This window comes from Dasypus novemcinctus, chromosome 5 (assembly GCF_030445035.2).
Source record: "Dasypus novemcinctus isolate mDasNov1 chromosome 5, mDasNov1.1.hap2, whole genome shotgun sequence".
In the NCBI taxonomy this organism is placed as follows: Eukaryota; Metazoa; Chordata; class Mammalia; order Cingulata; family Dasypodidae; genus Dasypus; species Dasypus novemcinctus.
Genome location: NC_080677.1, coordinates 71,223,384 through 71,246,990, shown reverse-complemented (window position 1 = coordinate 71,246,990; position 23,607 = coordinate 71,223,384). Strand labels below are relative to the sequence as shown.

Below are 23,607 nucleotides of genomic sequence, written 5' to 3'. Positions count from 1 at the left end.
ATTATCATAAATATCAGGTTAATCTTCATATTTTGGGCAGAGAGAGGGAGTTGTGATAGTGGTGAGTTACATACATAAAGGGTTTATAGGGTAGTGCACAAAGTTAAATTACTTGGCCTAGGTGGTGGTTATAAGAGTAATAGCTGTTTAGTTCTGAGCCATGCATTTGTTTAATTCTCTTTGTTTTCAACCTGTGCTGTATTTTCTATTTTTAAAGCTGGATGAGTAGACATTTTTCAGAGAAAGTTCCATGTTCTGTTTTTATATTAAGTATCAATTTACCATATTGATGACCACAAGAAGTCAAAGTTGACATTTTCAGTATTTATTAGTAAGGCTGAGACAACAGCCTTTATACAGCACAGTTTGCATAAGTTATCAGATACATCCTGTATAGTACCACAAAACCAAGACTCATTTTTACGAAGAGTAAAACTCAAAACAGATTTACAAGCATTTTTTTTTATTATACAATTCTCACATATTTTCAATTCAATTTAACAACCTTTACCCCAAGAATTTGTAATTGTTCATTAGATTTTCTGGAGAGTTGGGTAAAACAGAAAAAGTAACACATTATTAAATCACCAACATGGCATGCAACACATAGTTCAAAACAAGACATATGTCCATGTACTTAATTTTTAATTTTGAAATCAGTTTTGTTAGGCTTTTATTTTTCCAGACAGGACATTTTTTCTTTAACATCAGATGTGTTTTTGTTAGGATATCAGCACACGCATTAATCAGTGGAAGGAGCACCTGATCACATCACAGACAAATATACAGACACAATCAAACAATAATCACATTCACATGCTGAATGCCAAATAAAATTAATATCTCAACTTTGTCCTATTGTATTAAATGTATAGTAAGGTACAGGGTAACAAATTAAGAAAATGCTTTCAATCTACCTATGAGGTAAGGAATTTGATTAATAATTTTGGTTTACTGGGTATCTTTAATAATAACAACATGATACACAGAAAACATCAATATGTCATATTCAATGAGAATCTTTTCACTCATTCATTCTTGTATTACATCAAAGGCAAGTAGTTATTAAAGAAACAGTTCATAATTATTCATTGAGCTTTCTTTCACATCCATTGTAAGCTCAAGAAAAGGGAATCACTTCTGTCACACCTATAGTATAAACATATATATATATGTAGTTGGCTGATTTTGGAATATTAGACATTGTAGCAATGAAAATAAGTTTTTAAAAATATTGTTAGTTATGATTTAAATAATAAAGTAAAAAAATACTATAAACATCTTTATGATATCTTAATGAAATGAAACATTGATCAAATAATTTCTAAGAAATTGGGTGAAATATAGTATATAATTTTATTTTACTTCACATCACCACCACTGCTAGTGTCACTACTGCTATCACCACTGTCATCACAACTGTTCCTACATAAGAATCAATATCAGCTGGTTACCAGCTATAATATTCCCAACATGACAATTTTAATATGTGTGATCCACAAAGTTAATTACACTGATATGCTGAAAATATGCATTCAATTAGTGTGATTAGTTAAAATATGGGCACTATTAAGGAGCAAAGACAATCTCTGCCCGTAGTCTTGGATATTGGTATTTTAAATTGAAATGAGAAATAATGAGTTCAGAGTCACCAAAAACCTTAATCTCAAGTAAAACCAGGGAAAACACAAATTTCTTGTTTCTAGTAGTATCTATTTCTGTAATAACTACCCCATAAATCCCTGTCTTTTGTAAAAGTTCACATTGTGCTTTTGCTTCTACTGCTGGAAGTTTCTCTAGGGCCAAATCTTAAACCAAGAAGCAACTTTGGTCTCTAACAACTCAATGAATTTGTGGGAATCATTAAAATGCTTTTCAAGGTATAAGTGCTGTTTGGACTTATCACATGTTTTAGAGACTACAAACTTTGTTGTTAGTAGGATTAAAAAAAAGCTAATGCCAATAAAATAAAATAAAATAAAGTGGAAAATCACATGCCGTGATATATACAAAAAAGTAAAAAACACCAATAGCCCTATTAATAATTAAAAAAGAACTAGTTTCATTGTAAGAAGGGTGATCAACATCATTCAGAAGAAGTGCATTCATGTAAGGATCAGTGTTGCATAGAATAATTCCAGTACAACTTCAGAGTTTGGTCAGCTGCAAACTTGGCACACTTTGGCAGGATCTTATGCTCTCTGAGGTTGCTGGTGCACAAAAAAGAAGCCCTGTCATTAACTCTTTGTAATTGACCTGGCCCTATCCCTAATTCCTTGGAACCAAGGGACTCTTATAATGGAAAGACCCCTAAACTTTTTGGTCAGATAACTACTGAAGGGAATTCATTGTTTTGGTGGCCCCTCCATTTGTATTATTGCAAAAGAAATTGCAACTGGAACGAAGCAAGCTAACTGGGCATACAATCTCTCAGGCACACCTCTGGATGAAGGTAGCTGCCAAGAGGACTAAAGGTGAGTCAGAGGTTCCTTTTAAGGGCAAATAGAGAATTTTTATGTCAGGAGATCTTCCTGGACCTTTTTCTTTCCCAATTATGAGTGATGATTATAGGCTTCCTCTAGTGCTAGCTTCTGCTGGAAATATCCATGGCAACCATCAGCAGATCTAGTTGTCGCTAAAAATAAAAATCCTAGCAATAGCAAATCTTTAGTGATCCCTCCCCCCCATGCTCATTCTAGAGTAATATCAAGGGTAAAGAACACTGCAATATCAGGGATGAGGGAAATAAAAACTGAGGGAAAAATGATGGTTATCTTTCTTAGGCTGGAGGAAAGTAAATTTTTATTTTTTAATGAGCACAATAAATATGTATGGTCTGTGATTTATTACACATTCTTTATTTTTAGTGTTTTACATTTAATTAACTCCTATCAAATAAAAAATCCTTAAAAATGAGAAAATTTAATATTCAACCAATATATTTGGAGATGATTTCCTCTCATTCTATTAAACCCCTATTCTTGAATAAAGCAGCAGCTTTTAAACTCAGGATACTCTGAGAAGCACTTTAATTTATTTATATTTGGATGTAATATGGGAATGGCATAAGAAGATCAGTATAATTCTTTTAATTTAGGATAACAAAAATTTGAAAATAATTTTCATTTAATTTTTCACCGTTTTTAGGTTAAATGAAAGCTTTTATTTTAAAGAAAATAAAAGTGAATTTTAAAGTGAATTTTCTACTTTTATCTGTGCCAATGCTTGCCATTGGTTTGGAGGATACTTTTTCATATATAAAATTTGAGAATCAAAAAGCTGTGTGATATTTTTTTATTATTTCTGTTTATAAAACTATACCTGGAAATGTGCTTTCATTTTCTTTCATAGACCACTTGGTTTGATCATCCCAACATCCCAATAGGAAGGTTAGCAATATAAAATTATTTTTATCCTACAAACAAGAAAACGGGGGGAAAATAATATGTTATATATGCAAGGTAATACACTGAGTCAGTGGCAGAGCCAAGACCAGATGCCAGGCTTCTAATCCCACCTGAGTGTATTTTCCACAGCTCCGTGCTAATTCCTTTACTAATGTTGCTTGATGGAGAAGATGGCAGTTTCGTTTTAATGACTTTGACCATTTTATTCTATATTATTAAGATAGCTCAAAGTATATTTTAGCCTCAATATAAAGTTTAATTTTCACGTATTTTCCCAGCACTGAACAACTTGATCACTGTAATATTGTTACTAAAGGAGGAAAAAAGAGCACGAGAGAGAACGTGAGTTCAGTGTTATGGTTTTCATTATACAATCAGCTGATGTGTTAGGGGAAAAACATTACAGAAGAGCAAGAAATGTCACTAATTTAATTAATCAATGTCATGAGATTAATGTGATTTGTTTGCCAGAGAAAGAATTTTCTCTCTCTGTCAATACCTCACTCAAGAGAAAGGAAATAATGCAGGATAGTACATTTATTTGCAATTCCACAAAGAACAAGTTATCATGCTTGTTAAAATACATCATTTAAATCTAGGTCTTTTGGTACATATATTGAAGATTCCTTAATTAAAGGGTAAATAATGGAGATTTTGATGTTCTCAACCAAGTTCCCAATGTTTTGTGGGCAACGTTTTTCTTTGTTAACCAGTCATCAAGGTCTAGAAAAATGATGGCCTTATTTCTCGAATAAATGTAATTTCATGTCTACCTAGCATTTTCTTCACTCTACATTATTTCAAAGTATGTTGACACAAATGTGCTTTGCCATATGGATTCCAAATTTGGTGTTTTCCACCCTTGTAACATTTAGACACAATAGAAAATCTGTGCAACATATTCTTACAAGTCATAATTTCTACCTCTTCTCCTCCTTTTTCCCTATGAACACAGCCACCTCACTATCAGTCCTGGGCATATTGTAGGTGTATCTTATGTCCAAATCTCAGAACAGTAAGTTGTCTGAGAATGTAAGTTAAAGAAAGATTTTTCAGGCTTTTGAAAACTGAGAATTGTTCCATCAGTTCTTTCCTTTCAACTGAGATTCTTCTGCACCAAAATGATCTTTGATCCTCTGCTTTTAGCTACAGCTCAAATCTGATCAATGGTTTTTGTCTTAAGACCATTTCTCCTACATTTCAATTGACAGTCACAAGAAACACAAGATTTCAGAACTCTATATTTTTTTGTCATCAACCAGGAACTTTTCCATTTGAAACTTTTTCTGTGTTCCACAACAATAAATTTACAATGCTTTAGTTATGCTTTTTCCTGTCATGCCCCCTCTCATGTTTGCTCCTGAAAACATAGCTTAATAAAATAGTATCCAACTATAGCCTTGATTTGAATCTATTTAGAGAAGTTTCTATGCCCTGAGCAGCCACATTTCTTCAATGGGTTTGGGTAGGACTGACCAAAAGTTTATGCCAGTTGACTATTCTTTTCCTTAGATCCACTTTGTCAAGCCAGATACAGGCTTCACCTATTAAGGTCTTTTTCATAAACTTTCCTCCATTGGAAAAAAGTAAAATCTAGAAGAAATAGACAAAATTATATTTATTTATTTATCTATTTATTTATTTAATTTTCAAACTCTTTTAAGGACATTTGATCACCAAAGAAACAGCAAGGAGAAGAGCATGTGGGAATGGGAGGAAGTAACAGGCACACTTGTAAGAAAACTAATAACCAAGAGGTCCTCAAAACATTTGCATAATATAAATCAATTGACATCAACATTTTTAAACTCATTCTCCATATTAAAAGATATATCCTGAAGGACAGGAGAATTATAAATGGTAATTGTAATGTAAAACAAGCTAATTTTGACTAGTTTTTAATTAAACTAATGTAAAGTTCTATAAAATATCTTTTCTAGGCACATCTTTTACTAGTTTTTTAAATGCAAATTATTTGAGTACTGAGTAAATGGACTGGATTTCATAAGGCAAACTCAACACTAAACAAGTTTTATTTAGTATTTAATTTCCTGGTGGCTTTACTACAGTATGTACTTCCGAAGTGGTTTTCTTCAGTCATATGTAGAATTTGTATTACTGGCAATCCCATGGGATCTCATATCCAAGAGATTTTCTTTCAAGAGATGAAAGAAAGGGAGTGGGCATTAGGCGGAATTAGCCATTATATTAATGGCAGAATGGGATTGAAATGATTATAATATAAGCAAAATGGTATGTGACTAATGTGTGATAAATTACACAGTGGTCATCAGTAAAGGTACTAAGTTTATACTGAAAGATGTGGAGTATTGTGATAGATGGAAAGAGATGGAGAAAGAAGCTTTGAACAAGGGAGAAAATACGAGCAAAGGTTTGGAGGCCTAACCTGACTGAAAAGATTCTGGTGCAACTCGGGTATAGAGTGAGTGAAAAAGTATAGAAGGAGATAAAACTAAATGGGTAAAATTAGAACTTATCTTGTAGGACTCTTACAGAGTCAAGATAATGGTAAGTCACTAAAAGGTCTTATTGTTACCTAACCAGTGTTTTTAACAGATGGTTCTGACAACACTGTGATGGAATGAATTAAAGGTGAAAATTACATCAGGTACACAGATGAAATGGTTTGAGTGAAAAAGTTGGAGGCCTAAAGAGAAGTAGTGGCAGTAAGCATGGAACTAAGAGAAAATTATATAAAGTAAACTGGACATAAAAGAAAAGAGTTGGTAACTAATTGGATGGGGAAGGTGGGGTGTGGAATTCTATGCAGCCCCTGGGAAGATATTTTAAGGATTAATTGACTTGTCAAATGTCACATAATACATGATCAGTATATAAATATTGAGTAATTGAATGGAAAATAAATAAGCACAATATGAATGAAAAATGTAAAATAGTAATTGTATACTATGAAGTTACCTGAAGGGAATGTCCAGCAGGACTTAGGCTGAATCTAAAAGTTTCATTGAATGAAGGCTCTCTATCATGTCTACATACTCTTGTTTTTTTCTTGATCACTTTTTTTTGAGTGGAGATGTTCATCACATATATTTTCACATACAAATCTGAAAATAAGATTTCAGTCTGTTACATGTCCATTAAACATATAGTTTCCTACTGAAAGAATTAAAATTGTATACTGAGAGCGCTCTACATTTTTAAACAATCAGCAGATTATGTGTAATTTGTTTCAGACAACTTTAAATTCATTTAAATATGTAGCAATTGCCTTAACAATTTAAATTTGCTTGCTTATCATTTAATAATTACATCATTCTAGTATATAAGCTGAAAAACAAGTAGCTAAAAACTGGGAAAAAGAAAAGATTTTGCCACTTGTTCTATATACAAAATGTTACTAAAATCCTATTTGGCATTTTTTTCTGGTGTATTTGGTATGCAGTCTGAATTTTAATTAGCATTTCTAAGGATATTTGGAATGCATCCCCAAGGGTTTCCTAAATATATTATGTTGCTCATTATCATAAAATTAGATACCTGGTAAGTGATCAGGAGATTTAAATTTGTAGGTGATATTTCTGCATTGGAGAATTTCAACTATTAGCTGCTCACCATCAGTCTTCATTTCCTTCTTCAATGCAATTTTTATTTCACCCATTACTTGTGTTTTAACTGGAACAATTAAGAGAAAAAGTTAAAGGCTATATAATGTCATTTATTAAATTTTTACCTCTATCATTCATTCATATGTTAATTTACTGAGTATTTATCAAGTGTGAGAGTATCTGTAGATACACAAATGAATAAAAACAAGACCATCAAGAGTACATAGTCTCAGGGGGACATTGAAAATATACAGATATTTGTAATATGTTAAGTATGACGATAGACCTGTACAAGGGTATTGTAGAGGAAATACTGTTACTCAGCTATAGCTTTGTAGGCCAAAAGAGGGGTAGATGAGACTATACTGGAATGAAGAAAAACACAGACAAAACTAACTGAATTCTAATATTATTTGTAGGAAATAGTAACCAGTCCTATAAAATACGATAAGTTGTTTCCCTACAATTGCCCATTATCAGTCTTACACAAGAACACTTTCTAGGACAACTAGACTCATTATATATTAATTTACTTCTTTTTGGTTACTTTTGTATAAGAAATTAGCCAAGAACATGTAGTAATAAAATTGCAAAAGACAAATATGATGAGTGAGTTTAACTGAACTCAACATATTCGTTCCTGATGATTATCTTGGATCTTTACTATTACCGAAGATGCTATTCCTGTTCGGTCAAATCATTTATTAATTTATCCACTCAACTGTCAATTCACCCATTTATCCATTTATTCATTCAATGAAAAAGTACTTTATTTCCCACCTTACTCTGTGCTGAACACTCTTCTAGGAAGAATGGATACAATGGTGAGCCAAAGCAGACATTGTTTTTCTATTTGGGAAGGAATATATTAAAATCTTTCCATCACTAAATGCATAATTAGAAAGACAGAAGTGTTCTGAAGTACAAGGGCATGTTTCTCAAAGAGGATATAACAAAGGAGCACTTCCTTAGGGAAGTATTGCTTGAGCTAAGACCAGAAGGATGAGAAAGCATGATAAGAAAGAACAAGGAATAATGCATTAAAAAAAGGAATATTATAGGATTGAAGAGCTAAATAAATGACAATGTGATCAGAAAATATTGTTAATTGAGGACTGTTAATAATTTGGTTTTTAACTTTGTAACAATAGGTAAAACCATTTCAGGTTTTAAAATTGCTATAGAGGATCTGTTCTCAAATATTTTGTTATCAGAACAACTTTACACTCTTTAAAAATATGAGGACCTTAAAAAGCCTTGGTTTAAGTGAGTTACAGCTATAACATTCTTTGGTATCAGACATTTAAACTTTGAAATAAATAAATAATAATTTTAATTCAGTTAAAATGACAATGACAAATAAATAAATAAATAAAATTTTAATGAAATATATTTAACTATACTTTCCAAAAAAAAAAAAAAAAGAGAGAGAGAAGAGTACTGCTGTTCTAAATTTTTTCAGGTATATTTAATGCTTGGCTTAATAGAAGAGAACTGGATTCTCATGCCTATTTCAAAATAAATTTCATTACAATCAATTGTATTAGTTAATGTATATGAAGAAAGTTCAGTCTCATACAGATTCACAGGTGGAAGAGGTAGAAATATTTTAATATCCATTTCAGATAATCATGGAAAATCTTCAATACTATAATAAAACTTAACAAGTGAGAGTTACTTAAAGGTTAGTGACAATATGGGTTCAGAAACCATATTAATGAACACTTTGTACTTAGTTACTTTAAAGACCATCAGTCTAACTTGCACTTTGAATACCTATATTAACTACGCCTGAATTTGTAGTATCATTCATTGGTCGTTTGGAAAATACTGGTTTACTTCCAAATGTTGACACACTTCATGCAAAAATAAAAAATCACATTTGTTGATATTACCACATATCTCATTTAAAAAATCCTTGAATATTTCAATTTGATTCCATTGGTCTGTGTGTCTCTCCTTATGCCAATACCATGCTGTTTTCACTACTGTAGCTTTGTAGTATGTTTTGAAGTCAAGTAGTGTGATTCCTCCAATTTTGGTTTTCTTTTTCAATATGTCTTTGGCTATTCGGGGCCTCTTTCCTTTCCAAATAAATTTCATAGTTAGTTTTTCTAGTTCCTTAAAGAAGGCTGTGTTGATTTTTATTGGGATTGCATTGAATGTGTAGATCAGTTTTGGTAGGATAGACATCTTAATAATATTTAGTCTTCCTATCCATGAACAAGGAATATTCTTCCATTTATTTAGGTCTTCTTTAATTTCCTTGAACAGTCGTGTATAGTTCTCAGTGTATAAGTTTTTTACATCTTTAGTTAAATTTATTCCTAAATATTTGATTTTTTAATTTACTATTGTGAATGGTATTTGTTTCTTGATTTCCTCCTGAGCTTGCTCATTATTGGTGTACAGAAATGCTACTGATTTTTGTGCATTGATCTTATAACCTGCGACTTTACTAAACTCATTTATGAGTTCTAGAAGCTTTGTTGTAGATCTCTCAGGGTTTTCTATGTATAGGATCATGTCATCTGCAAATAATGAAATTTGACTTCTTCCTTTCCAATTTGAATGCCTTTTATATCTGGTTCTTGCCTTAGTGCTCGAGCAAGTACTTCTAAGACAATGTTAAATAGAAGGGGAGACAATGGACATCCTTGTCTTGTTCCTGACTTTAGAGGGAAGGATTTTAGGATTTCTCCATTGTAAACAATGTTGGCTGTAGATTTTTCATATATACTCTTTATCATGTTCAAAAACTTTCCTTGTATTCCGATCTTTTGGAGTGTTTTTATCAAGAAAGGGTGCTATATTTTGTCAAATGCTTTTTCTGCATCTATAGATATAATCATGTGATTTTTTTCCTTCAATCTGTTTATATGGTGTATTACATTGATTGATTTTCTTATGTTGAACCATCCTTGCATACCTGGAATAAATCCCACTTGGTCGTGGTGTATAATTCATTTAATGGGTTGTTGAATACGATTAGCAAGTATTTTGTTAAGTATTTTTGCATCTAGGTTCATTAGAGAAATTGGTCTGTAATTTTCCTTTCTTGTGGTGTCTTTGTTTGGCTTTGGTACTCGGGTAATGTTGGCATCATAGAAGGAGTTAGGCAATGTTCCTTCTGTTTGAATTAAAGGTTCAACATGGACCAGCAGAATATCCCTGTCTACATATAACAACAGGAGTTTAAAATGCTGTTTGACCTAATGTAAGGGGGAAATGAAAAGGAGAAATGAGTTTATATGGCTATGAGTTTCTAAAAAAAGAGTCTGGAGGTTGTCAGAAGGATTGCCCTTATGGACACCTGAGCAGAGTCTCAGAGACAGATAAAGTAGATACAACCACAGGTATTGGTTCTTTTGAGGGCTAAAGAGACCCATGGGTTCTATGGTCATGGCAGATGGGGTTCACTGCCATGTCAGTTGGCCCTTCTTTGGAGCTGGTGTTTCTGCGTGATGGAACTGGACTCAGATGGGATCTCTTTTCACAAGATTTTCATGCTACTTTACTGGAATTGTAGTTGGTGCTGGGGTTTAAGATATATCTAGGGGATTTGAATCTCTGGACTGACAATATGATAGCCACGCCCTGAACCTCAACAGACTTCAACTCCTACACTCTGATTTATTGGAATTACCCCACTCAGCTAACATGGAGTTGAAAAATGTCAACCAGCACACCATGGAGCCTAGAGTGCCTACAACTGAAAGCAGGAGGATTGCATCCAGTATCCATGTGGAATCTAAGCCCCCTCTAGACATAGAAGTGCAATGGACACAACCAATCCAATGTCCACAGAGAAAATGTGGCATTGGTGTGGGAAAAGTGGCCATGGTGGCTGCTGGGTGCAGGGAATGGGAGGAAGAGATGAGATGTGGAGGCATTTTCAGGACTTGGAGTTGTCCTGGGTGGGGCTTCACGGACAATTACGGGACATTGTAGATCCCCCCAGGGCCCACTGGATGGAACGTGGGAGAGTATGGGCTATGATGTGGACCATTGACCATGAGGTGCAGCGATGCCCAGAGATGTATGTACCAAATGCAATGGATGTGTCATGATGATGGGAGAGAGTGTTGCTGTGGGGGGAGTGGGGGGTGGGGGCGGTGGGGTTGAATGGGACTTCATATTTTTTCAATGTAATATTTTTTAAAAAATGAATAAAAAATAAATAAATAAATAAAAAGTGTTATTAAAAATTTTAAAAAAATCCTTGAATATTTGGAAGCTGTCAGTCTTGAAGAGACAGATATAAGCATTCCAAAGTTCAAAATTTTACTTACAAGCTGAATTTTAACATTGGCAACAAATAGTCAATTGTTTCCTTAAAGTGATATGCACACTTCATTAATTTTTGAGAAAATGGCACCTAAATACCAAGTCTGAATAACTATAGTATATCTACCAGTTGTTCTCTAAAGTAAATATGTATTTCATGAAAAAAGGCATATCACATTGGAAAGGAATAGACGACAATTTCTTTTGGGAGAAACTCCCTTTTATAGGTCATATTTCTCTTTTACAGGCTTGAAAGCCCACTCAACACTCCATACATTTTAAGTTTGTTGTTTTTTTTTTCACCCTCTCATGTGGGAAGAAAGGTTGAATATAAAACTTGCTAAATAATGTTCTCAAGTCATCACTTTGTATGTTTTTTCCTTGGAAGGTTAAAGTCACATGTTTGACAGTGTGATACTTGTGAAGTTCTTGAGAAGTTTTTCTCTGTTCAAAGATTGCTTAAGCTTGCCCTTTAACGTTTCTATTAAAGGAAGAAAGGACTTATCTATTGTAGAGATCTCAAAAGAGAAGGATGAGTTAATTATGGGTCTTCATTATCAATTACTACTGTTCTTTTATAAATTCAGAATTCTGTCATTTGAAACAGATGAATGGTTGCAGACAAAAAAACTCCATGTCTTTTGTCTCCAAAAGGAATATAGCAGCTCCAGATTTTCTTGAATCTTTAAACTAAAAAAGACATCACACACCTAGAGGATGTTATATTTTGTTAATTGGCTTGGAGTAGAGAATAAATGGTCAGTAGACTAATACTTTGGCTAGTCTTCAGGTTTCTTGGTGTCCTGAAACTTATGCTTCTTTGATTGTATTAAAATAATAAAAATTGATTTTACTCTTGAGAAACTATTAATCCTAGATTGTGGCATGCACACACAACTCAAGAACAGAAATGGAGAAAAGAGGAAGGGAGGAGAGACAAAGGCACAGAGGGGGCATAGTTGAAAAATGAGTTGAAATAATAGGTGAAGTAACATGGAGATCACAGGGTTAAAGGAACATGTAATCCCATTTCAAAACTCTTAATGAATTAGAAATATCACTGAACAAAATGAGATAAGATAGAAATTAATATTATTGACAATGGAAAGGAGGGCTTAAGGAGATAGAGAGGAAAAAGACATGTAAAAAGTCAGAGAGAGAACATACTAGATAAGTACAACAGAAAGATAAGATCCAATGTGACTGATTTCTCTGAAAAAGTAAATGTAAGAGAATAGAAAATAGCATCTATTGAAAAATATAAAAAAAATATCCTGCATTCCCAGAAATAATGACAGATTTAGCTGGTAGTGTATTCTATTTGAGCTAATGAACTTTAAGGATATAGAAAACATTCTGTAAGGATCCAGGGCTAAAAAACAATTCCCCTGTAAAAGTCCAAGAATCAGGCTGACCTCAGATTCTCAAAAGCAACATTCAATGCCAGAAGTCAGAAGAACAATGTCTGCAAATATCTGAGGGAAAAAAAGTATGCTCCTATTTAAGTGTTCTTTGGTATATAAAAGAAACAAATAGCTGTACACAAATATTTAAGAGATTATGGCAGATTATATATTTAGGAGAAGGAAGGAAGGAAGGAAAGAAGGAAGGGAGGGAAGGAGGGAGGCAGGGAAGGACCAAGAGAGAGAAGGAGGGAGGAAGGGAGGAAGAGAAAACACTTGAGGATGAAATCCAGGCTACCTATAAAATAATGGAGGCTAAAAAGCTGCAAAAACTGGAAGAACATTGATTCATTACATTTTTTTAAAAGATTTATTTTATTTATTCCTGTCCTCTTCTCTTCCCCCATTGCCTGTTCTCTATGTTCATTTGCTGTGTGTTCTTCTGTGTCTGCTTGCATTCTCGTCAGGTGGCACTGGGAATCTGTGTTTCTTTGGGTTGCGTCATCTTGCTGCATCAGCGCTCTCTGTGTGCGGCGCCATCCTGGGCAGGCTGCGTTTTTCGTGCGGGGCGGCTCTCCTTGTGGGGCACACTCCTTGCATGTGGGGCACCCCTACATGGGGGACACCCCTGCTTGGCATGGCGCAAGGACTGCGCATGGGCCAGCTCACCACATGGGCCAGCAGGACCTGGGTTTGAACCCTGGACCTCCTATATGGTAGGCGGATGCTCTATCAATTGAGCCAATTCCACTTGCCATGATTCATTACATTTTAAAGCAGAAAGTCAAGCAATGACATTTAAAATGGAAATATATTATTAAAAATCATGGGAAACGGACTTTGGCCCAGTTGTTAGGGCGTCCGTCTACCATATGGGAGGTCCGCGGTTCAAACCCCGGACCTCCTTCACCCGTGTGGAGCTGGCCATGCGCAGTGCTGATGCGCGCAAGGAGTGCCGTGCCACGCAAGGGTGTCCCCCGCGTGGGGGAGCCCCACGCGCAAGGAGTGCGCCCGTGAGGAAAGCCGCCCAGCGTGAAAAGAAAGTGCAGCCTGCCCGGAAATGGCGCCGCCTACACTTCCCGTGCCGCTGACGACAACAGAAGCGGACAAAGAAACAAGACGCAGCAAACAGACACCAAGAACAGACAACCAGGGGAAGGGGGGGAATTAAATAAATAAATAAATCTTTAAAAAAAAAAAAAAATCATAATGACCTAGTTGCTTAACATTTTAAATTTTATTTCATAAACTTTGCCAGATCTTTTATAGACTAATATGGTGAAAATATTAATCTGAAGTTAACCTATTACTTTATTTTCACTTTGATACAATTTCTTTATTAAATTCAACAATGATATAATAATTTTTTACAAAGAACAAGAATAATATAATTCCATTTTAAAAAAATTGTCTCTGTCCTCTTTCTCTTTACCTAAAAATCATTCCAAGCAAGTATAACTATAAAATTGGTTTTCACAGCTTCCCCTTTTCACTCTCTCTGGTGTTTTATTCTCCATTAAAATATGCAATTCTCTTCCCTGCTTATTCATTTTCTCAGAAAAATGTCTAGATACATTTACTGATATATTTTATCTCTGGAAACGTGTATGTCATATCTATAGGCATACATTTAAACATATACCTATAACTTGCTATATAATTTATATTTTTAGAGAAGTATATTTTAGGAAAATATTACAATTAACAGAACAGTTAATACTCATTTCTCACAAGAATTAAGGTTGGTATAATCCATACTTTACAGATGAGAAAACTGTAGCTCCCATGTTTTAAGTATCTTGCCAAATCATTACGTGGTTGTGGTATCTTGAATTATGTAACCTAGTTTAGACAAGTTCTTAATAGGCATTCTTGTGGGTGTGAACCCCTGGTAAATAGGATTGTTTGAAGAAGTTACTTTTAGTGACAATGAGGCTCAACTAAATGAGGGTGGTCATAATCTGGATAACTAGACATATATAAAAAGACAGCCAGAGGATGGAGCCAGAAGCTGGAAGTTGGGCGAACCGGAAGAGAAAGGAGAACACATCGCCCTACGATGGGCACCCCGAAGAGTGCTGGCAGCCAGCACCAGAACGCTGCAGTCTTTGGGAAGAAATAAAACCTTGCCTGTGTCTTGATTTTGGATTTCTTCTAACCTCAAAACTCTGAGCCAATAAATTACTTTTGTTAAGATAAAGCCCATTTGTATTATTTGTGATAGCAGTCTGGCAAAAAAAAAAAAAATACAACGGCTCAGGCAAAACTTGAATTTAGATTTTATGCTTTCAAATAGGGCTCTATTCTCCCTTGAACATCTTATATTTTCATATGAATAAGATGGTTAAAACATTGGGTCGCTTAAGGCAATATTCATTTTAAAGCACTTTTTATAATACATTATCATAATGAAAGAGTCTTCAGGATCAAAATTTGCTATTTTATTTTATTTTCTCTTAGAAAGCAGAGTGGGCATAGCAAGCAACTCTATAAGTTGTTTAAGTAATGAAAGATCTCTTCTAGAAGATACTATTTATACATTTACGGTAGATCAAATATGCAGTTATTTAGATCAAATAACAAGAACACCAATAACATATCCTGAATTATTCCTAATCATTTATGATCCTGTATGTAATTGACTTTAATATGCAAAATAATTTAAAAGAAGTGGTTATTGATTGAGAAAATATTTTTATTTTATTATATTAATGGTGACTAATGCTTTCTTTTTTTGAGGTACTGGGGCCCAGGATTGAACCTGGGACCTCTTATGTGAGAGGCCAGTGCTCAACTACTGAGCCACATCACCCCTTCTGTGTTAGTTTTTTCATTTGTTTGCTTGTTGGTTTTTAGGAGGCACCAGAAATTGACTGGGACCTCCCATATGGAAAGCAGGCACTCAACTGTTTTAGCAACATCCACTCTCTCTCAACATTCTTGATGCAAAGGAAGATCAGTTCTAGAAGAAATTGACAGCAATGGACTATAACCCTAAGGTCAACTGCTCAGTTTATTCAGATTAAGCAAGCAAACCAAGGAAACCATGTCTTGAAATATTCTTATGTCAACACTTTTTACTTAAAATACCGCTTTCCCTTTCTGCCAAAGTAAAGGTTATTTTCCACTTTGCTGAGCCTGTGCAAATAAAACCTTAGAGGGAGGAAGTAAGCTCACTATAATTTTTTCTTTTCCCTAGTCTTTCTCTATAATTTCCAACCAGGTGTACTCTCCATTCTAGGATAATTTTACCTTCCATACTGATGTTGTAACTCTCCTTTACAAAACTTAGAAGGACTTTTGACTCTGGTACTCAATAATTATCTACAATTAGCCCCTTTTCTCTACACCATACTCTTGAGTAGCAAGGAAAGCTACTTGATTTTTATTTATAAGCCCAGTATCTGCTTTGTATTGATTTTAATTTCCTGGTATATTGTTGTTTTCCAGAGTGCATATTACAGCCATGGATATATTTTAAAGTAAATTCTCAGAAATTTGTTTTCTGGACAAAGATTCTTTTATATAACAGTGTTTGGAGTGTGAAATAGCCTTTTTTGAAGGTTAACCCTACTTATTAGATGCTTGAAAAGAGTAGGCAGAGTGGTACTATTTATTTTTTTCTGTACTGTATTAGATTCCATTCCAATATCCACATTGTAAGGCCTCATGAGATTGGCTCTCTGTAAATGATCCTATTCATACAATGGTAACGACTCTAGGCAACTAGTTCCTTTATCCAGCTCCCCTTCTACTGCTGTAGCTAACAGATTGACTTAGGACCAGCGTTTTTTACTGACACATATCATGAAAAAAGGATTAGAGAAAAAATTATTAAGGCAAGATTTGAAAAATACTTCAATACTGGTTATAATTTCTTTACACTGCAATTCACTGGATTCTATATTAAAGAAAAAAGGAGAATTTTCTTCCCAAATATATTTTAAGAAAAATTTTTTCTACTCCCTCACAAATAAAATGTATGCTTTTGTATAACCAAATGAACAGTGAATTATAATATTACTAATGATGAATACAAATTCATTAGTGATGAATTAAATGATTTTAAAATAAAATATGTAAACTGTCATATCTCATTTTCCCTTAAAACTATGTAAAATAAGCAGAGTAGTTATTAATACTCTCACTAAACACAAAGGATACTGTCAATTTTAGGTTAACTAAATTGTCAAAAATCACAGTTAAATTAGCTCAGTTTCCAGGAAGATAGCCCCAGGTTATTGCCAAAATCATGGTAATCTATCTACTACATGATAGTGATCATGTGCCAAATTCATGTGTGTGCTCTTGTGCTTTTGTGCCTGCCTGTGCTGGAGGGGGATGGCTTGGAATTTGGGGTGCGAGATTAGCACACAAGTGTGTGGGTGGGGTGGAGATGGACTAGGGATTTGTGGGAAGATTGTCCTGGGAAGACCAGGTAGATACAATCAAGAAAGGAGTAAATGCTTACCTGCTTCTTTTCAAAGCAATAATTTATAAAAGTGTATTTAATTTGTTACATGTAGGGAGTCACAATGGTCAAGAAGGCAAAGATAAAGTATACAATTTATTGAACAACTATTCTGTTCCAAGACTTTATAGGATTTTATATGTAATTGACTTAAACATGCAAAGTAATTTAAAAGTGCAAAGGCCGTGCCATTCTACCCTTTTCTTTTCAGCCCATAGCAAAAGCATCTAGTATATACTAGATGTTTAATGAATGAATTTGCATATTTTTCTTACTCTTTACTACCAACTTATAAGGGAACTTTTTCTACCAAATCCATAAAATAGTGATTTATTGAGTCTGACTCAAATGACCATGCTTGTACCACTAAATTAAGCTGAAACATGGATGTGAGATATTTTGGAATTTTTTCCAACTCTATAGTGACTCTATCTAACAATAAATGATTTTATGTCAGTCTATCATTGTATTATGTTTTCATCAATGCCAAAGCTTCTCTATACTAAAAGCTATTGAATGACATCTTAGCATGTTTTCCTGTCCCTATGCTGAGTGGGGTCTAAGGGAGGTGGGATTTTGTTATGTTTTCATTAAAAAAACTATTTCCAAGGGAGAAGATTCTTTAAGCTTTCCTTAAAACTTTTATTTGAAATAACCCAGATTCAAGGTGATCCTTTATCCAAAAAGGCAGGCACTCTTGCCTAGTACAATTAAAAAGTTCTGTGAAAGTAGGACAAGCCTGCACATCCTCTTTGTATTTTGCTATATAAAAAAAACCCTTACTTTCTGAGATAAAGCCAGAAAGAACATAATTTTAGGAGGAAAAAATAGATTTTTCTGATTGTTTTCCTTCAATGTTTTCAGCATTTTCTCTCTTTTTGGTACATATTTCTTAGCTTTCATTTTACTGTGACTGAAAATAATTAGACCTCTTTAAAAACTTTTAATTGAAAGTCTATTATCTTATGTTAGACCAAAAAAAAAAAAACCCACAAAACATTTGCTATTGAGAAGAAAATTGAAAATTTAAAAATGGACTTTACATTGAAAATGTTTGGAGTTTCAAAATAATTCCCTGAAATCTCAAGATAACAAACCCCTAAAGTAGAATAGCTGGTATGATATACCAACAGGTCAGCCAACTCCTTTTCAGGAGAAGAATTAAGCTTAAGAAGACAAGGCTAGCTTCCTGAATTCATATCTAAAGTCATGTTGATATAAAAGCAGGCTGATTACCTACCCAAGATGAGAGACAGGTCTACCTACATCCTCTGTAAACAGAGAAATGTTTGTATCATCATGTAACAAATTTAGAAAATAAAACCAGGTCAGAGTTTAACATTAGGAAAACTAGGAGCCCCTCTGAGGAAATATAATCTGTCTTGGAAAGAGTGACATTATCATGGTAGGTTGAATTACGTACTCTAATTTAGACATGTTCTTAATCTTAATTCCATTCCTGTGTGTTTGAACCTATTTTAAACAGGATCTCACGAAGATGTTATTTTTTAGTTAAGGTGCGACCCAATTGAATGAGGATGGGTCTTAATTGGATTACTGGAATTCTTTATAGGTAGAAGGAACTCAGACATCATCAGAGAAAGCCATGGGGAAAAACCAAAAGCTGGAAGTCAGCACCCCAGGAAGAGAAAGGAGAAGACATGCCATGTGATGGGAATGTGACGTGTTAGGGATTGAATCATGACCTCACATGAGGCATGAACAGATCCCAACCTCTAGTCCTGTGGGTGTGAACCCATTTGTAAATAGGGTCTTTGATGATGTTCTTAGTTAAGGTGCACCCAAACTGAATGAGAGTAGGCCTTAATCCAACATGGTTGAACTCCTTTTCAGCAAAGGGAATCAGACATGGATAAAAGCCACAGGGAACAGCCAGAATCTTGAAGTCATTGGAACCTGGAAGAGATGAAGAGGCTGCCATGTGCATTTCCACTGGACAGAAAAGCCAAGACAAGGACTGTGCAGTCAGTCCCAGAATGCCACACAGTCTTTGGGGAGAAAGTATTGTCTTCCCGATGTCCCGATTTTAGACTTCTCCTAGCATCAAATCTGTAAATCGATAAATTCCCATAGTTTAAGCCAACCCATTGTGTGGCATTTGCTTTTGAAGCTGAGAAAATAAAACAGTTTTTGGTATTGGAAAGTTGGGTGCTGTGATGATAAATACCTAAAAATGTGGAAAAGGCTTTGGAATTGAGTAATTGGTAAAGGCTGGAAGAATTCTGAAGTGCTTGATAAAAATGTCCTAGATTACTTTGAAGAGACAGTTGGTAGAAGTAGGAACATTAAAGTTACCTCCAATGACACCTTAGAAGGAAATGATGACTGTGTTTTGGAAATTGGAGAAAAGGTGATCCTTCTTATAAAGTGGCAGAGAAGTTGGTAAAATTGTGTTGTGATGTCAGATTGAAAGTGGAGATTATAAGAGAAGAACTTAAATATTTAGCTGAGGAGATATGCAAACTAAGTGTGGAAGGGGCAATCTAGTTTCTCCTTGTAGTTTACAGAAAAATGCAAGAGGAAAGAGAGAAGCTGAGAACTGAACTCTTAAGCAAAAAGAAACCAGAAATTGATGGTTTGGAAAATTTTGAGTTTATCCAGATAATGTGCTCTGAGATTAGGTCCAGAAGTGGCTCTATCAGGGACCTCCATGAGCTTTAGGGAAGTAAGTCCCCAGAGAACAGAGATACAGAGGATGTGACTGTCAGACATTTTTGTGGAGGTCAGTATTAGAAATGCAATTATCCAGGAAGGATTTGTGGAAAATTTTATATTCTGATAGTTTGGATCTCCTGGAACTGCAAACAAAGACAAAGAGGGTTTTGCAAATTTTTTACAAACAGAAACAATGCCTAAAAGGGACAGAGAAGGTACAACTTGAAGAAAGAATGATTTCAGGGGCAGAACCATGGAATGTGAGGTCTGGATTGAAGAGGGCAGGGATAGGGGGTGGGCTTTGTGCTCCATTGTTCAGGGAAGTACTCCCCATCAATGCTTGGAGACTGTGGGGCTTGTGTCTCAGAATATGTGGAGAGCCTGGTCATTATCCCAATGCTTGGTGAGTGTGAGACCTACCCTATAGCATTTGGGGAGAGCATGGCCACAACACATGGCCATGTGTTGGGACTGCTGCTCCAACAGGCCCTGAGGACAAAACATGATCTACTGATGACTCTCAGACCTTGAATGGAGTTTTCTCTTTGGGCTTCAAATTTGTTTGGGACCTGTTTTCCTTATATTCTCTCCCTTTTGGAATAATAATGCCAATCCCATGCCTGTCCCACCATTATATATTGCCAGAAGATATCTTATTTTCTAGGTTTAACAAGTGCACAGATGGAGAGAGATTTTGCTTTATGATGGACCACACCCATAACTGGTTTTAATGAGTCTTTACATTTAGCATTGTTCTATAATGGTTAAGGCTTCTGGGATTTTGTGATGAAATGCATGTATTTTTCATGTGAGAAGAGCATGTCTTTTGGGGGTCCAGAAGACAGACTCTTGGGAATTGAGTCATATTCCCCACAAAAGTCATGCTCAGGTTCCAACCCCTGGTCCTGTGAGTATGAATCCATTTGTACATAGGACCTTTGAAGATGTTATTAGTTAAGGTATGCGCACACTAAATGACGGTGGGCTTTAATCTATAATGGCTGAAGTCCTTGTTAGCAAAGGAAATTAGAGAAGGACAGAAACCATGGGAGCAGCCAGAAGCTACATGCCAACACACTGGGATTGGAAAGGAGAAGATGGGGGTGTAGCTCAGTGGTAGAGCATTTGACTGCAGAAAGGAGAAGATGCCACCATGTATACTGCCATGTAACAGAAAGCAAGGACACCTCAGTTTTGGACTTCTTCTCTGCTCAAAACCGTGAGCCAATAAATTTCCATCATTTAAGCCAACCCGTTGTATGGTATTTGTTTTTGCAGTCAGGAAACTAAAACACCAAGGAACCCAAAGACAGTCAGCCAGAACACTACCAACCACAGGAGGAAGCAAGCCTTCCAGCCTCTGCAACCATGAGCCAATGAATTTCTGTTGTTTAATCCAACCCACTGTGAGGTATTTGTCATAGCAGCCAGGAAAACTAGGCTACCAATTACTTTAGAACAATCCCCAGCTTCTCACAGGAGTGGAAGGGCAACAGGCAGCTGGATAGAACCTAAGAAAAAAATCTGTGAATACCACCTGAATGAGGATAGATGGTGGGAGTCAAATGTTTACATTGGTTCACTAGATTATTTACACTGATACCAATTTTCTCTCTTTGTTTTTATATTAATTACACACAGTAATTTTGCTTCTCAGTTTTAACTATTCTCTAGTTCTTCATTCTCTACTAGATGCAATATATATAACTATTTTAGGATTCCATTTTATAATTCTGTTTTCTAATCCCATTCTCTTTCATTTCTCACCTATTCTCTTTTTTCCTTAACTGTGATACTAGATAAAAGAGTAAACTATAATTCTATACTAATAATTTACGTTCAACCCACTTGTGCTAGATATTCCTTGTTTGCCTCACCAGGTCTTCTGACCTTGCTTTGCCTCCTAATATGAATATGAACACTATGGACTTCCGCCCCTGGCTTCCTTACCTTTGACTTTCAGTGGGGTTTGACAGTGAAGCGACAGCAGGAGATCTGATGGTAGGAGGCTAGAGGTTGGCATATATATTTCCTCCTCCCACCCCATTGTCTCTCTGAGGGAATTTTTTTAGCGTGGCTGTGGTTAGCTACAAAAGCTACAGTTCTAGTCTGGGGTCCCCTCTCCCATGGTTATGGCTCTTTCTGGATTTTGGAAAAAGTCTCCCTCCACAGGATCCATCTAGGCCTATGGGTGGTAATGACTTCTCATGCAGGAGTAATTTCAGTTAGTCACTTTTTACTAATGTTGGTGTTTACTTATTGATTTTTAGAAAAACATTAACTATATTCACAAACATACTGGATAATAATCCACTTTATTTAAATGCATGGCAAATATCTGCTCTCAGTCTTCATATTATCTTTTAATTTTATTTATGGTGTCTTCTGTTGAACAAAATTTTGTTTCAATTTTAATGTAATCAAAATTTAGTCTTTTATATTATTGTTTGGTTTTTGTATTGAAAATCCTTCCTCATTTTGACATCAGAATGGTATTTTCTTATATTTGGTTTTGAAAATTTTTAAATGTTTTTTCTAAAATTAGATACTAAACCTACCTTTATGTATGTATGTATGTATGTATGAATGTATGTATGTATGTGTTTATTTATTATTTTTTGCAGCATGAGGTAATAATTCTTTCTTTATTCTATGCAGGCAACCAAATTTTCCCTGAATATTTTATTTATCTATGATTTACAATGCAATTTCTGCATTGTAAATAGGTTGCATATGCATAAGGATATTATTAGTTTATCAAAGTATTTATGTTCTAATACCATATTATTTTATATACTCTAACTTTATAATTAATCATGATAACTAGGAGCACCCCTACTTCACCATTCTTCTTAAAACTCTTCTTGACCTTTAGTCTTCTATATGAATTTTAGGATTAGCTTTCAACGTTACATAGCAAACAGTTCATTACTGAACTAGTAAAGCCATGACAGTGCATGCCTGTTTTAGTTTCCTAGGTTGCTCAAGCAAATTCTATGCAATGGTTTGGCTTAAACAATGGGAATTTATTTGCTCAGTTTTGAGACTAAGAGAACATCCAAATCAAGGCACCATCAAGGTGATACTTTCTCCCTGAAGGCTACAGCATTCTGGGGCTGGCTGCCCGCAACCCTTGGTTCTTAGCTCCTCTGTCACATGGCAATGCACATGGTGGCTTCTCCTTGCCTTTCTGTTCTCTTCTAGGTTCTGTTGAATTTCAGCTTCTGAATGTTCACCACGACTTTCACTATCTAGGTCTGAATTTCATTCTGCTTAGAAAAGACTCCAGTAATAAGATTAAGACCATCCTGACTGAGGTGGACCACACTTTAACCGAAGCAACCTCATCAAAGGTTCTACTTACAATGGCTTCACCCCCAGGAATGGATTAAATTTAAGCACATGTTTTTCTGGGATACATACAGTTTCTAACCACCACACTGTCTAACTCTGGATTTCTTGTTACATTATAAAAATACCTTCCTATTTGTTCAATCCATTCTAGATCATATTCTCTGTTGCTGACAGTTGAAAGTTGTGGAAGTTTGAGGCTTTTATAGATCCCAGAAAATCATGTCCTTAGGGCTGGTCCATTCCTGTGGGTGTGAACCTATTGTAGGTGGGACTTCTGCATAACCAGGCATCAGGTTTTTCTTCCAGGCACAATAAAATGGGTCAGGGACAAAGGTTTTTACTTCACAGGGTTCTTGCAAGGGTTTAATGAGCTAATACAACATCCAAATTATTGTAATCTCTCAATAAATTTATTAACATTT

The 23,607-nt window shown here is 35.0% G+C and overlaps 1 protein-coding gene across 1 annotated transcript in view; it reads right to left on the bottom strand.

Annotated features, from left to right (window-relative positions):
- Positions 1–309: 309 nt before the first annotated feature.
- Positions 310–23,607, bottom strand: part of PCLO (piccolo presynaptic cytomatrix protein) — a 376,758-nt gene continuing 353,460 nt past the window's right edge. Inside the window, exons 23-25 of the mRNA XM_071215189.1 lie at positions 6,927–7,061; positions 6,348–6,493; positions 310–5,000 (exon numbers count right to left, since the gene is read on the bottom strand). Of these exons, the coding sequence (XP_071071290.1) occupies positions 4,860–5,000; positions 6,348–6,493; positions 6,927–7,061 (422 nt within the window). The 3' untranslated portion in view covers positions 310–4,859. The remainder of the gene's footprint in view (positions 5,001–6,347; positions 6,494–6,926; positions 7,062–23,607) is intronic.